General features: G+C 35.0%; 1 protein-coding gene across 2 annotated transcripts in view; it reads left to right on the forward strand.

The window, feature by feature from the left end:
• The window catches only part of LOC133199029 (uncharacterized), a 54,066-nt gene that overhangs the window by 32,656 nt on the left and 3,623 nt on the right, over positions 1-17,787 (forward strand). For both annotated transcript variants that reach the window (XM_061334917.1, XM_061334916.1), the window contains exons 5-7: positions 3,676-3,803; positions 6,368-6,468; positions 12,079-12,220. In XM_061334917.1, the coding sequence (XP_061190901.1) occupies positions 3,676-3,803; positions 6,368-6,468; positions 12,079-12,220 (371 nt within the window). The remainder of the gene's footprint in view (positions 1-3,675; positions 3,804-6,367; positions 6,469-12,078; positions 12,221-17,787) is intronic.

The raw sequence follows: 17,787 nt of genomic DNA on the forward strand, positions 1-17,787 counted from the left end.
GAATTACATGCATTTTAGGCCTCCTTAGCGTCGGACACAAAGACAGCCGCACGATAATTACATGCATATTAGGCCTTCTTAGCTCCTGACCTTTCGCTCGGTGAAATTTACATTCCGGTAGAATGATCAAGAAATCAACTCAACTAACTTTCAAAGTGTTATCTCAGAGAAAACAAATAGAACTGGAAATATTAAAAGATCAACTTAAAAAGGTTGAATGATTATGCACATACCGTGCTATGCAACTGTTCGCTGAAGTTCAAACACCGTCTCTTTATCTGTTATCTATGAATGATCAGAATCTAATTTGTTTAAATAATGTTAAAATACTCAGATCATATTCATGGAAATTCCTTATCGAACACGATTTTGATAATTTTGTAATTTATAAGTCAGTCATTATCAAAATCCGCAGAAATAAAATCTCAGGAAAATCAACAAATTTATCATATCTGAAGAACACAAAAACACGGAACTCCCACCTAGAAATTATTTGATTACAGAGTAAGAAGAGATCAAAGATCTGATTCTCCTAAAAATGTTGTCCTTCCTGTTAAGATAAAATAATACAAGTTTCGCTATTAAGAGGTGCAAAAATAATTATAAAATTTGTTCAAACTAGAATGTGAAAGAATGACAAAAAAAAAGAACCGGTAATAGTTTTTCATTGAAACAGAAGTCAGAGTGACATAATTTTTGACGATTTTGAAACTGATCAACATTATGTTTAATAGTTTTACCATTTGACAGTTATAACTAGAATTATTACTGAATTACATATTCAATACAAAACAAAACTGGATTTACATTTAGAAAAAAAGCTTGCTTATGCATATATGTCTTTTCTATAACAATCCCTGTCTTTCCTGTTACAATCTTATATTAAGAAATCCTTTACTATAAAGAATTATCTTTTTTAAATTGATTTGTTTGTTTGTATGTTGTTTAACGTCCCTCTCGAGAATTTTTCACTCATATGGAGACGTCACCACTTGCCGGTGGAGAGCTGCAAATTTTGTCCTATACTCGGCACTTACGACCATTGAGCAGGGAGGGGTCTTTTTCGTGCCAGCACCTACTGCGACACGGGACCTCGATTTATCCGGTCTCATCCGAAGGACCGGTCTCCACGTCCCACAAAGGGATTTTTTTAATTGAAAAAAAAAGAACAAAAAATAAAAGGAATATTACGGAGTATTAATATGATAATAATATTAAATATGACAAATTAAAGTCGACATTTTTTTTTTCTGATTTTAGGAAAATGTATCCAACTGTTACAATATGACTGTTACAGTGTATGTCTTTCCTGTTACAAAATCACTTTTAATGTTTTAACATATATATTTGAACCAATTTTTCCTCACTCAGGGTGTATTCATTTTATGTGCTACTTCATAAAAAAACTGTACGAAAATTAATTGCTAGATTAATGACAAGGTAGGTCTCAGATCTTCATTTTATGTAGTATTAGTTTTTCCTGTAATAAAAATTCTCTTTACTGTTATAAATGTACACGTAACAGGATGGACAACAACAGGATAGATTGATTGATTGTATGTTTTTTTTTTAGGTCACCTGAGTCACTCAGGTGACCTATTGCTATCCGTTTTTGTCCGTCGGCGTGCGTCGTGCGATGTGCGTTAACATTTGAACATTTTTAGCTTCTTCTCTGAAACCGCTCAGCCAATTTCAACTAAATTTGGCATATAGCATCTATGGGTGAAGGGGAACAAAATTGTGAATTTCATGGTCCCTGCCCCCCTGGGGCCCGAGGGGTGGGGCTAAAACCACCAAAATTAATGCAATCTTTAAAAATCTTCTTCTTTACTCCTGGACATCAAGCAGTCAAACTGTTGGCATCATTGTGATAAGCATTGAGTCCCCTACCAAAATTGTGAAATTCATGGCCCAAGGGTCAGGGGTTCTGGTGCTAGGGCGGGGCTATATAGATCATATAGTGAAAGTGCATTATTTCTTTGAAAATCTTCTTCTCAGCTCCTGGGTATTAAATAAACAACTACATGTAAGTATATAGTTATGATGAGCAAGAGTGACTCTTCCAAAATTGTGAAATTCATGGCCCCAGGGTCAGGGGTTCCGGTGTTGGGGGGGGGGGGCTCTATTGATTATATAGGGAAAAGGCATGAATTCTTTGAAAATCTTCTTCTCTGCTCCTGAGTATTTTTCAAACAAAGGAAGTGTATGGTTATGATAAGGAAGAATGCCTCTTCCAAAATTGTGAAATTCATGGCCCCTGGGTTAGGGGTTTTGGTGGGTGGGTGGGGGGGGGGAGCTCTATTGATTACATGTATATAGTGAAAATGCATAATTTCTTCCAAATTTTTTTTTATCTACTACTGGTTATAAACTAAAGAAACAAGTGTATAGTTATGATGAGAAAGGGTGCTTCTTTCAGAATTGTGAGTTTGTGGCCAATGGGTCAGATGTTCTGGTGTAAGGATGGGGCTTTGTTTATTTAATAATATGGTGAAAAGGCATTTCTTTGAAAATCTTCTGTGCTTCTCTGGATGTTTAAGGCAAACAGAGTAAAAGTTTTAATATGCAAGGGTATTTTTACCAGAATTTTGAACACCTGGACCATTTAGTCAAGTTTTCTGGTCCTGGCCAGGGCTCTATTAACTTGTATTCTACTGAGCAAAGTTATTCCCCTTAGCCATTCACCTTTGATAATTAATCATTGTACATAATGTATTTGAAAGCTTAATAGAATAAGAGAATTATGCAAGAAAATTTATTGTATAATAAAAAAAGTACTTTTATAGTTTTAATGACTTGGAAATAATAGATGAATAAAAATGAGACAAAAATAACTTATCTTTTTAAATGTTCTTCACTGGCCAAGAGAGGCCATTGTGAGAAGGAATAATAGGGGTTAAATAATGGACGTTATGTTAATAGTCTGCATGGGAATAGTGATAAATTGGAGGAGGGGGGGGGGCAGATAGATACTAGACCAATTATTTTGTTGATGCTAATCATACTATTTTTCTTGCTGTTGGGCAACAAAGCTTCATTTATCAGTTTATGGATCCTCTAAATTGTTGTATTGTACTCAGGTGACCATTAAGGCCCTTGGGCCTCTTGTTTTTGTTTTTTTTTTTTTTATCGTGAGCCGTAGGTCTGTACAATGTGCACATTCAGCATAATAAAGTCTTTATTTTTGTCCATATTTAATCCAAAAAATTAAGCTGCGCTCGTGTTTTATTTCTTGTACGGCTGTTTGATAGATTGTTTGATTAACAATCATACGGCGGAATGGAATCTAATAAATGATCGAACCTTATACAATTGCATTTGTACATCTTTATAAAACGGTCATATAAATACATGTATTATGCATGAACCCATTTGTAATGCGACTTTTAAAACTAAGCATTTACATATTTGCGATCTGGGAAATAGTAATGCTCTTAATTTTTGTGACATCACGCATTTTGTGCAATCACCTCGAATACTTCCCCTTAGATTTTCAATTTTATCATGATTTATCCTTCAAAAATTATACGTAGATGAGTGAGAATATTCAGACAGAACATTTCAAGTTTTCAACTGAAACAAAATAATACACAAAATGGGTTTATTTCTCCCTACGGAATTCGAAGATGCACTTTGTAATTGAGGGGTAAAGAAAACTTTCAATATTTTTTTAAGGCCGATACGTCTCGAAAAGGATTTAATTTACCTGCCTGGGAAGTCTGAAAACAAAGAAGTTATAGAAAAAGCTGCCGCCCAAGATTGGAAGAATTTTCTCTCCGTGAGATCCAGAGAGATGAAAAAAGGTAATCCAATGCCAAAAGATTATGATTCCTACAAATTATTATTTTTTTTCATGAGAAGAGCACTTCGATTCTTCATAACATATATTTTTCACCTATTCTGCATACAGCCAGTAAGGAGTGACTTCCAGGAATATTCAGTTATATTTCGGTTAAGAGATAATTGCCCCAAAATAGAACTCGCCAATGAAAGGTTTTGAACATTATAGAATTTAAAATAATGATTTAAATAGTCAAAGGAGCGTTTAAGATACAGGTGACTCTCGATCTCTCGAAGTTCAAGGGACCGCAAGAAAAGTTCGAGAGATTGAGGGGTTCGAGAGATAGAAAGTGAATAAAATCCGGAATTTTCAGTTCCGATCATCATTGTTCTACTATTATAAATACCGGAAGCACATGTCGATAATGTTATTGCACGTTTTTATTCGTATTTTACAGGTAATTCACTACAATGATCGTATTTTGAATAAATAAAACGATCTCTTTAAGTTTCAGTATTTATTTGTTCTCATTTCATGATAACATGAAACCTGAATAGCAATCGTCGGTGTGGCTACCCTCCGGGCTTCATCGTGTCCTTCACCAGATTTCTCATATTAAATGGGTATTCAGTTCTTCAGATAGGATTTCTTGTGCAGTGTTTGTCATACTGGGATTATGTAAATTCTAATAAACCTTCATAATCTATGAAAAATTATTGACATGTCTCTTAAATTATTTTCTAAAAATTATCGTCTCGCTGTCAAGTCAAAATAAGTTATGAAGCAATTCGTTTATAGTTTACCAATTGTAACCAATTAATTATATAAACACTCGGATGCTCACAGGTATAGTGTCATCTATGTAAACACCCAATTAACACCTACATGCCAGCCCGAGGCGTTCACCGTTATCCAGGTAAGTCCAAGCTGCATTAATTTTACGCTTGATTGGCATGCACACGCGCAATCAAAACTTCGAGAGATAGAGAGTAAAAAACGATGAAATGTGTGTAACGGGACCCAGGTCTTGGTTCGAGAAATAGAGAACTTCGAAAGATCGGAAGTTCGAGAGATAGGAAGTAAATTTGCTTAGTTATATAGAAGAAAAAAAACGGGACCGGGGGTTCACTTCGAGAGATCGGAGTTCGAGCAATCGAGAGTCACCTGTATGTGAACAATTTAGAAATAAGGTGTAATTTATTGAAACATCCATCGGGATACTGATACCGGGTCACGTGTTCAAAACAAACTACGTATCATCTAGCATTATCAAAAAGTCATAACTAACCGGTAACTACCCCAAGATTAATTATGACTAACTTCTAACAACTAATGCAAAATAATCACCTTAAACGCAGCAGTATATACTGTACGTAGATTCGTTAATGTATAGGCACCACTCGAAAAATAAAATTACTGGCTTTTATTCTTTTTAAGCTGGAGTGCATTAAAAAGTCTTCGTCATAAGAGCATTGGAGAATTTATATTCTCGCGATTACGTCTAAGTTTTGAAGGCGATTTTAAGTCATCATGTAAAAAAAAAAGGAATCTACAGTAAACAGAACCTGATTGGTTCCGGTCCTAGACCAGGAACAAATGAAATAGTAGAGCTCTTTCAAGCCCAACTTTTAAATAACGACTTATGTCAAGGGTTTGTGTGGAGTTCTGAAATCACAAAACCTTGACATTGTGAGGATGAACATACCTACAAATGTGAATAAGTGATGATAATAAAGAAGAAGGTTATTACATTAATTATTTACGTTGTCGTCTCAAAATATAACAAACCGTGTGTTCCTAACATATTCTTTTAAACCACTTCCAAAAAATAACATTTCCAAAAGCCGTTGTAAATAGTCCTCCTGGGCCTGAAAATGATGCTATCGAAAATTTGCCTATTTATACTGTCATTTTGGGTGGCAAGACAATTCTATCCAACGTGCTGCGATCGTACATGACGTGTACAGACAGTTTTGTTGTGGAAGTAGTAAAAGAATATGTTAGGAACACACGTTAGTAATATTTTTATATATACTATGAAAAAAACGAGAAACAGCTCTTTTTTTCTGCACAATAAATACAAACTTTTTTCAATGGGTGGCACTGTAGCTCTCTGGTCGTCCACCCCAATTTTTTCAGACCAGTGAGCTACAGATCTGCAGCTAGTATTCATCAAGACCACCCCATGATGAAAAGCTTTCGTTTTCAGTTGCTGTGCTTAATCAACGACTAGTTCAAACAGAGTCGACTGCACTATAGAATCAGATAGTTCATCTGAAAACATAATCACATTTATATCTATAAAAAAATTAGCAAAAATTACCTCAGTAAGATACGTTTAAATTACACGAGGTTTAATGCGTTATTTACACCAAAGGGACTTTGTGACGTCATTCAACCGCAAGTTAATTAACATTAAGCATATAGCAATTTCCCCTTCATTTCCCAGTTAAGCAAAGGTATTTTTGTACTAAACATAATCTGACATTCTTTAATACCAATCTCTATATTCAAAAAGTAAAATCCTTGTGTTTAAAACCGTTTCGTATGACTTTTAACATGTCATATATCTTTAAACATTTTTAGGTGCTGTGTTTCTCTGTATTGTGCTCTACTACGCTACAGAATTAGCTGAAATTCTTTGTGATGAATTCCATCAACTTTATGAAAGAAATATCATAACAAAGGTAACAATTCCTATTTACTATTTTATTAATTATTTTATTAATTATATGCAAGGCTTTTAAAATGTATAATTTCGATAGCTTCCGTACTGTGCTTCGGCAGTATAAATACCAAAACATGGTTGTGTCAAACAGTGTCAATTTCAGTAGTGGTGAGTTTAATTTTTTTCACATTTGCGACAAGTGAGACCGTCTTGTCTAGAGAGTGAAACCAAATTTGTTGTTAAGGATATATAACAAACTTTTATTAGAAATTAGCAATAAGTGTAATAGTTTATTTTCATGTAGATAACTTTAATAATGATCGCCGGAGTTATTTTTGAAATTTTTTGTAAGATTTTGTAATATGTCATAAAATGTGTGCAAAAATTTGTATAAATTTTTACAGAAAATATCACAAAGTCGCATAATTGAACACCAAAGAATACCCACGATTTCTTTATATTTTAGGATTTTATTTACGCCATTTCTATTCAAATTCAATCAAAAATTATAAACCAATCCATGTATTGAATTTCTTGCTTGTGTTATTTATAATTAGTTACAGAATTACTGTGTTGTAAAAGTCATCTACATCCTTCACCTTTCTGTTTAAAATTCTGCTACAAATCGTGAGGCCATTATTTTCATACTGAATTGACTACAGATTTCTACCCGATAATGTCAAAGGAACACGGCTCGTGTGACCGATCGACAAGATATGGTTACTACTCAATGGCGCCTGATCCACCTCTGATGTTTCCCGAGGCCTGTTTGCTCTGTTCACAATTCCTATAGTTTCATTACTTGAATTTTGAGTATGGTTACTGATAGTTATCATCACATTTCATTTAGAATAGGCATGTGATGTATTTATAGGGGTTTAGGAGGTACAGATTTTCGACGAGATATATTCAAATAAATATATATAGCATGAACATGGACACATTAAGAAATATAAAAAAAAAACTTGACTTCGTGAAAAAATTCTCCAAGTAGAACAGAAGTTATGAAATTTTCAATTTTGTAAATACTGTCATTTTATGTAAGAAAGTTTAACTATACATTGGTACTAAATGATGGCATATGAAAGGAAAGAAAATCCTTTAAATCTAAGTAATTTTAAAGGGATAGGGTCTTATTATATTTAGAAGTATGGCAAACTATATATTTTCGGAAAGGTCTATGCAAGTACTAATTTTTGTTTCCATGGCAGCTGACAAATATTCAAAATGGAAGCAAAATATCCAATATGGCCACCAATAGTGAAAATGCCCGACACAACATCTTACTGATAAAATGCTTTCAAAATCATGTAAATTACGAATAATAAGATTTAATTTATTACTTTTAAAAGATTTATGGAAATAGTCTTCTAAATCAAATATGGTCACCAAAAGCCGGAGAACTGCCCGACATCGCAGGAAGAAAGCTTTCAAAATTATGAACATGGCAAGGGCAGACCTGTTTACCCAAATTGTTGTCTCTCAGTATTTTTCATTAGATTTGTCAGTGAGATTTGGCATTTGCCCGTAAGATTTCACTTTTCATCGTTTGTACATATATTACTAGAAAACAACTACATTTCTGATTATCAAAACATGGTTTAATAACAAAGCAAAACGTCATACACTGCTCTCTTTTGAGTGATTTCTGTCATTTTTTAAACCACCGCGTTTTGGCAACTTAAATGTTTGAAAATTTTCTCTTCTTTAGCGATTTAAAAGCATCAAACTGAGACAGATAACGAAAACTATTTGCTAAAATCCATATGAATGGATTTCTGTATTTTTGTTATAGCAAAACGTAAGACGTATTTGGACTGAAAATCCGTACAAAATACGGCGTAACCGTAAGAGTAAACAGGTCTGCAAGGGTTGGGGAAAAAGAAATTAGTACAGTTAATTCACAATTTTATTTCATACAGATCTTTAAAATACAATGGTATTACATTTTCAATATCAATTAATAATTGTTTATATTTATTCTGAATTATCCATAATTCCAGGACAAGTTGAGCGTAAGTTCATCTCGGGCATCAGCTACTACCGGCGGGTACCATAGTCATGATATGGAATGATCCATCATTTCAGAAGTCTAACTATACTTGCTGAAACAAAAATTAACCAAAGTATCTTGTTCATAAGCAAAAATAAATAAGTAATTTTATAAGTAAATAAAATAAAATTTTCTTTTACTATATCACAAGTTTTTAGAAGTTCAGTTAATTATGGGGTGTTTCTGAGGAAATCCTGGCTACACAATTAAATTTGTAGTTAGAAATGACCATAGTTTTCATAGATTTCTTCCAAGAGGTCTAAAGAAATTTAATCTTAAATTTTCCATTTTCTCCTGTATTACGATAAAAAATTATGCATGTTAGAAACAGTGTTCAAAAGTCGCGTGCGGTGATGATTTTAGAAATGTAATCCGGGTGAATTGTTTTCGAAATGATTACAGAACAACAATATTCAGATAAGAAAGTTTCTCAGCATTCTGATAGTGTATGTGGCATAAAATTATTCCGTTTACTTACCGTAGTAAACTTGATCTTTCACCTTTGAAACGAAAATACACAAACTTCTACACGTTGCATTAGGATGCAACAATAACCACATTAATCTTCAAATTGTGACCTTTCCCTGTGATAAGTCAATGTCGTTCATTCCTTAAAAATTGCCTTCCGGAAAGCCAATCAAAATGACGCCGTCAACGTCACGGGGATAAAATTACAGCGTCATGCAACGAAAGAGAAATTCTGCTTCCAATTTTAGCCCAACTTCGACCCGGTTAAGTTTTATTGTAAACTTAGTAGAATGACATAACACACATCATATGAAAGTTCGAACAATTTTATGTTCATTATTTTTATTTTCTAGATAATTATGATTAATAACGCAAAAATTACGTTTATAAACACCAATAATTTGCATGTAAACGGCACCGATTACATAGCTATAAAGTCGAGTTACCTGAGCCCCCTACTTGATGTAATCATAAAAAAATTAGATACTAAAGCTGTTAGAGTATTGTTCCATGAAAACTGAAAAATGTGACTTAATTTATGTGTATTGTACGAGAACATTCAAAAGATACGTAGTCTATTTCTAAGGCTTGTTTGCTCTGTTCACAATTTACAATTCATTACTTGACTTTTGAAAATTACTGATCGTTAACGTCACATTTCATTTAGACTAGGCATTTGTTGTTATCATAAAAAATATTAGATACTAACGCTGTTAGAGTATTGTTCCATGAAAACTGAAAAACTGAAAAAAATGTGACTTAATTTGTACGAGAACATTCAAAAATAGTACGTAGTCTATTGTCATTTTTATTGTCTCCGGCTTTCGCGAAAGCGAGGGAACATATTAAATCTCATTCGTCTCTCACAAAAACTTTAACCTTGGTCATGAATTTTGAATGAGATAGGGCTTTCATATTTCACATGAACATTACATGTGCCTGTGACAAGACCATTTTTAAATATACTATGAATTTTGATCCCGTAACCTTGGTCTTGAAGATTCAACTACTTTTCATAGATTAAATCTCTGTTTGTAACTTTTGATTAAAACCAATTGATTGATTGTATGTTGTTTTACGTCCCATTCGAGAATTTTTCACTCATATAGAGACGTCACCATATACCGGTGAAGGGCCTCAAATTTTGACCTTTAATCGGCACTCAGGCCATTGAGCAGTGAGGGATCTTTATCTTGCCAACGCCTGCCGTGACACGGGACCTCGGTTTTTAAGGTCTCATCGGAAGGTCCCGCAACTTTCACTTCAAAGTGCCGAGCGCATGGCGAAGTTGCTACCCATTTTTTATCGACTTAGGTCAGTCGCCGCCGATATTCGATATCACGACCTCCCGATCACGGAGCTAGCGCTCTACCGACTGAGCTACTGTGAACGGTCTCTTGTATAATGAAATATCGTAACTTTGTCGCTCCTTGATGACTGAAACGTTAAGCACTTTTCTTGCTTATACGTTCCATAGACATTGTTTGAATTAGTAAGGCAAGCATTTTGTTTGTTTAAGTTCTCTCTCTCTCGAGTTTTTCACTCATATGGAGACGTCACCACTTGCCGGTGGAGAGCTACAAATTTTGACCAATACTCGGCACTCAGGGCCATTGAGCAGTGAAGGATCTTTTTTCGTGCCAGCACCTACTGCGACACGGGACCTCGGTTTATACGGTCTCATCCGAAGGACCGGTCTCCATGTCCCACAGTCGGAGTCGGACCCGCAACGTAAGGATAGCGGAGAGAAACAATTTTACAAAGCATAGATACTTGAAATTATAATTAGGTCAACAATGGGGTAAAATCATTACGGAGTTTTGTAGTGACGTGGTACAGCATGATACCAGATGTCAATGTCATCCCGTACCCGGTCGTCGAGCCATTTCCGAAATTTCTTATCTAGGTATCATCCGGTTACTACAGAAGTATCTACCGTATATACTCGCCTATAAGTCGGTCCGCCTATAAGTCGGTTGTAATTTTTGAGGTTATTTTGGAGGTATTTGCCATTGACCCGCCTATAAGTCGGTACAACTTTTTGCCAGGATTGGTGGACAATTTCAAATCAATGCTCTAATATTTTAACGCGTTTTAAATAATATTTTGAGAAATTACCCCGATTTTTTATCTCTCTTTTTTCTTCTCTTATAAATTTCATATCAATACTCTAATGTATTTACCTGTGTTCAAATAATATGTCAGGATATGACATCGGTAATTAATATTTTTATTTTTCAACAAACCAAACCACTACCATTTTAGTCTTCTTTTTTATACTGTTTTGTTTAAGCGTTAAATTCCTTGTCTTCTATATTTTATACACCGATCTCGATCTTAGGCGGATCTCGGTCTCTTTGGCATGGTGAAGAACTATGTAACGAGGCTAGTAACATTTTGATGATATTTAATTAGGAGGTGCTCAATGTCCAAGCCATATTTATAGTTTTTAATAACGCTATGTTTGATCTTTTATTTGCAATTACGGTCTCTTAATTACCTGTATCCCTTACCTGACACCGTGTTTATTTAGTGGCACGTGCCCCGAGAAAATCGTGTACTACACATGGGAATATTCATTCATAAACAATCGAGTTTTAATAGCCCCAGAATAATATTCCGAATTATTTTTTAAGAATATTATTTCTGTTGTCAAAAACATTGCAGACGGTACATATAATTATACATTAAAGCTAAACGTATTACCGGTATATCGGGTTCGCAATTCAATTTTACCGACAAACGATAGATTTACAGTAAGTCACAAGTTAATTAAAGAAATATTTTTGTTTATAATTAATCAAATAAATAATATACACTTAAGATCAAAATAAAATCATGAAAACATGTAAATACTTATACTTTATATATAATCTTAGAATACATAAATAATATAATACGTCCAGACATTTCTCAACGATAATCGTCGAAGTTATGTTGAAAATACTACATTTCGTCGTCTAGAAAAATACCAAGCTTTTGATGACTCGCCTATAAGTCGGACATAGAGTTTTGGACCAAAAGTTAACTCCCAAAAAACCGACTTATAGGCGAGTATATACGGTAATACATTTGTAAATAAAAAAAAGTCTCAACTTGTTATAACAGGAGGAGTTGTCAAACACAACCCTACCATCGTACCCCTACAGAACAGAGTCCGAGCTCAGGGCACCGTTTGACGATATTGGACAGCAGATCGGCATTCAACTTCTAGAACTGCGGAAAAGACCTGTAAGGTCCTGTGAAAATAGTAAGCATAGGTTACATTACTTATGTTTTTAAGTTCAACTAGGACGTGTGCACTTGTACGGCACAGTAAAAAGGATATCGTACATGCTGAAAATATCTTTTAAACAGAGGATGTTGTGCATGCCTCTTTTGATATAAAAATAAAAGTAATAATTGAGTTGTGAACTTAACTACTTGAATTGATTATGGACAAATAAATATTTAGAAGAAATAATATTACAAAAGAGATTACAATTTGATGATTTAACAAGGCTTTTTACGAAATAAGTACATTTTCCCCTGTCTGTATCTTTGTGTCATGAAATCATCAAATGCAACGAAGTACTGGTAAAATATTTGAATTTTTTTAGCAAACGAGTGCGATTGTGAAAATTTTGTTATATTGCATACTGTAATACATCACTGTTGTTTTTGACAACTTTAACTTTGCGCGTTGCTCAAATTTGTACCAATATCTTTATAAATTGCAATAATGTTAAATTCAAACAAATATTAATTTCCCTGATAATAACTGAAATAATAATAATCATGTAGCCAAGAGCGTATATAGTTAATGCCATGGCCATTTGTACGTGTGCGTAAATTTTGGAATATGGGTCATATCTCGGGAACCCTTTGGTCTATTTTTTTCAAATTTGTCACAGAGTATCTTTGGCCCAAAGGCTTTCATTAATTTTAAAAGAAAAGAAATGTAACCCTAGACAAGAGGAGATTATAAGGGAAATAAAAACAAAAGTAGAGGTTACTGAAATTTTTTTCTCAAGAACCACTTGGCAGATTTTCACCAAACAAGGATAAGAATGTGTTGTAGATTTTTAAATAGTTCAGGGAATCACCCTGGGGCAAAGGGCGTGGTCTAAAGGTCAGTTCAAAGTTGACCTAAAAATTCCGTTTTGTTAAAACTTGGATATTTTGACCACTATTAGGAAAAAGGTCATCAAATCTTGTAACTTGATGCATCTTAGGACCTTGTGTCTTGTTAACTAAAAGGTAGTTCAAGGTGATGTACTTTTTTAATTTTGCAGGTATTCGTTTTCAATTAGACTATGATGCATATTTTGGACACTTTGATTGATTGATTGATTGATAGTATGTTGTTTTACGTCCCATTCGAGAATTTTTCACTCTTACAGAGACGTCACCATATACCGGTGAAGGGCTTCAAACTTGAACCTTTACTCAGCACTCAGGGCCATTGAGCAGTGAGGGATCTTTATTGTTCCAACGCCTGCTGTGACACGGGACCTCGGTTTTTAAGGTCTCATCTGAAGGTCCCGCAACTTTCACTTCAAAGTGCCGAGCGCATGGCGAAGGAACAGGTTCTACCCATTTTTTTTATCGACTTGGCTCAGTTGCGGCCGAGATTCGAACTCACGACCTCTCGATCACGGAGAGAGCTCTCTACCGACTGAGCTACCGTGAACGGTGGGACACTTCAAAACCTAGAAGAAATAAATCTTGTGTATGCTCCTGAATCGGGCCTTGATGTGTGTCAACCAAAAAGTAGATCACCTTGACTTCTTTTTAAATTTTACGGCTCATCATTTTAAAACAATTAGGGTCATTACTTCGAATACCTGAGAGGTTTAGATTCTTAAACCTTGTCAGTTGATGCTCCTTGGGGCCTTGAAACATATACATGTATATCGAAAAGTAGGACACAGTGACCTACTTTCTGAATTTCGGAGGTATTTATTTTCAAATTGTTTATTGTTGTTTAACGTCCCTCTCGAGAATTTTTCACTCGTATGGAGACGCCACCACTTGCCGGTGGAGAGCTGCACATTTTGACCAGTCCTGGCCATTGAGCAGTGAGAGATCTTTTTTCGAGCCAGCACCTACTGCGACACGGGACTTCGCTTTATACGGTCTCATCAGAAGGACCGGTCTCCATGTCCTACAGTGGGATTTGAACCCGCGACGTAAGGATCAAATTCTTACTCCGCGACTCTAGAGCAAACGCTTTAACCACTACGCCACTTTTTTTCAAATTGTTTTAGATGCATATTTTGAACACTGTAAAGCCTAGGATCATCAAACCTTGTCAGTTGATGCATCCTAAGGCCTCGAAGTATATGATCCAAAAAGTACGTCAGTGACCTATTTAAATGGCTATATTTAAATATTTAACGGAACAATTGGCTATAAATCATCAAACTTTATTAGTTTATGCAACTTGGGTCTTCGAAGTGTGTCGACCAAAGAGTAGGTGATGGTGTCCTACGTTTGGAATTTTAAGGCAATATTTCAAATAATTAGAGTTTTGATATCATCATACGTGGTCACTCGATGCATCTTTTGTCCCTGAAGCTTGTCAACTTAAAAGTAAGTCGCTGTGACTTACTTTTCTAATTCCATGGTTATATCTTAATATTTCAGATACTAATTGGCTAAGATTCATCAAAATTCGTCACTTGATAGATTTGGAACCTTAGATAGTGTCAAGTAAAACGTAGGTTATGGTAACCTTATTTGGAATTTTAACGCAATATCTAAATATCTCAAATAGCAAGAGGTTTAAAATCATCAAACTTTGTCGGTTGATGCATCTTTGGTCCTCGGAGTAAGTCAACTAAAACTTAGGTCACGATGACCTACTTTAGATTGTTGATTGATTGTATTTTGTTTCACGGCCCTTTTGATAAATTTTCACTCGTACATGCCACCATATACCGGTGAAGGGCTTCAAACTTAGACCTTTACTCGGTATTCCGGGCCATGGAGCAGTGAGGGATCTTTATCGTGCCAACGCCTGCCGTGACACAAGGCCTCGGTTTTAAAGGTCTCATCCGAAAGATCCGCAACTTTCACTTCAAAGTGCTGGGCTCTTGCGGAAGGAATAGTTATACCCCACGCAACAAGTTGCGTGAGGTATAATGTTTTTTACCCGTCCGTCAGTCAGTCAGTCAGTGTGTCAGTCAGTCAGTCAGTCAGTCAGTCAGTCCGTCAGTCCTGTTTTTTTGTCAGCGCAACTCCTCATAAACCGCTGCACAGAATTTCGTCAAACTTTGCAGATATTTAGGACACAATGTGTAGATGTGCATATTACCAGGAAATTCCGATTCCTTTATTTTTTTCTCGGAATTTCGGCACTTTTCAACTTAGATTTTTGGCCATATCTTGAATATAGAGATGAACAGTTTGTCAGCGCAACTCCTCATAAACCAATGCACAAAATTTGGTCAGACTTTGCAGATATTTAGCACACAATGTATAGATGTGCATATTACCAGGAAATTCCGATTCCTTTATAATTTCTTGGAATTTCGGCACTTTTCAACTTAGATTTTTGGCCATATCTTCAATATAAGGATGAACAGTTTGTCAGCACAACTCCTCTTAAACCGCTGCACAGAATTTGGTCAAACTTTGCAGATATTAAGGACACAATGTGTAGATGTGCATATTACCAGGAAATTCCGATTCCGTTATTTTTCTGGGAATTTCAGCACTTTTCAACTTAGATTTTTGGCCATATCTTGAATATAGAGATGAACAGTTTGTCAGCGCAACTCCTCTTAAACCGCTGCACAGAATTTGGTCAAACTTTGCAGATATTTAGTACACAGTGTGTAGATGTGCATATTACCAGGAAATTCCGATTCCGTATTTTTCTGGGAATTTCGGCACTTTTCAACTTAGGTTTTTGGCCATATCTTGAATATAGAGGTGAACAGTTTGTCAGCACAACTCCTATTAAACCGCTGCATAGAATTTGGTCAAACTTTGCAGATATTTAGCACACAATGTATAGATGTGCATATTACCAGGAAATTCCGATTCCTTTATATTTTCTTGGAATTTCGGCACTTTTCAACTTAGATTTTTGGCCATATCTTCAATATAAAGATGAACAGTTTGTCAGCACAACTCCTCTTAAACCGCTGCACAGAATTTGGTCAATCTCTGCAGATATTTAGTACACAGTGTGTAGATGTGCATATTACCAGGAAATTCTGATTCCATTATTTTTTCTGGGAATTTGGGCACTTTTCAACTTAAGTTTTTGGCCATATCTTGAATATAGAGATGAACAGTTTGTCAGCACAACTCCTCTTAAACCGCTGCACAGAATTTGGACAAACTTTGCAGATATTTAGTACACAGTGTGTAGATGTGCATATTACCAGGAAATTCCGATTCCATTATTTTTGCCTTAAGAGTTTTGCCTTTTATTGAAGAAACTTTCCAGCTAGGTAATAAGAAACTCCACTGGAATCAGCTTTTTATAATGAAATTCTATGTGAAATATTTTATGACCTTAAAAGACCCCTATTGATTTTGAGATCAAAATATTAATGGTTTAACACAAACACACACTCACACACACACCATCTTCGATAGTTCTCCCCCCCCCCCCCCTTCAAATTGGTGTGCTTTGCCTTAAATAATTTGATAAGTACAGTATATAAACAGATTCATATGACTACATCATAATTTTGTTTCCATCAATTATTTAAATGTGTAAACTGTCATGTGTTGGACATGGACTTACACTCATTAACAAATCGAAATCACTGAGGAATTTAAATAACAGTTTGTCAGCATAATTCCGGCACTGAATTTCCTGAAACTTTGTAGGTATTTCAGAATAATGTATAGATTTGTATATTACCAAGAAATTTTGATTCCATTATTTATCTAGAAACTTCAGCCCAGTTAAATTTGTAACATACAAAGATTTGAATGTCCTTATATGCAAGAAGTTTTGATGTGATGATTTTTTGCAAGTAATGCCCCTTTTTTGAATTATACTGTGTATTTAAAATGCACTGTGCCATTCATTACGTGTTGCATTGTCGAGTTTTGGGGAAGCGTGGGGTATGTGAGCTTGCTCACTTTTTCTTTCATTGCTATTTTTATTGACTTAGGTCAGTCGCGGCAGTGATTGGAACACAGGACCTTCCGATCAAGGAGCAAGCGCTCTACTGATCGAGCTACCGTGACAGTGACCTATTTAAGAAATTCCATGGCTATATTTAAATATTTGAGATACTTATTAGCTTAGATTCATCAAACTTTGTCAGTTGATACATCTTGGGTCCTCGGAGAGTGTCAAATAAAAAGTAGGTCACGGTAACCTATTATTGGAAATTTAAGGCAATATTTTAATGTTTCAAGTAATAAGAGGCTATGAATCATAAAGCTTTGCCAATAAGTGCATCTTGGAATGTCGGAGTATGGTCAGGGTGACCTAATTCTTGAATTTCACAACTATATCGAAATATTTCGGATAATGAATAATCAAATTTTGTCACTTGCTCACTTGATGAATCTTGGGTCTTTGTAGTATTTCAGCCAAAAATTGGGTCACGTGACTTATTTTTGGAACTTCATGGCTATATTTAAATATTTCAGATATTAATTGGCTTAAAATCATGAAACATTGTCAGTTGGTTTATCTTGGGTCCACCGAGTTTGTTTTATAAAAAGTAACTAAATGTTCCAAATAATAAGTGGCTTAGAATAAAAATGAAAGGTCGTACAATCACAAAATTTGGTCACTGTGACCTACTTTTGGAATTTTTAAGGCTTTATATGAATATTTCAAAAATATGGGGCTAAGAA

This window comes from Saccostrea echinata, unplaced genomic scaffold (assembly GCF_033153115.1).
Source record: "Saccostrea echinata isolate AGI-Se365-2 ecotype Australia unplaced genomic scaffold, CSIRO_AGI_Sech_v1 ptg000033l, whole genome shotgun sequence".
NCBI lineage: Eukaryota > Metazoa > Mollusca > Bivalvia > Ostreida > Ostreidae > Saccostrea > Saccostrea echinata.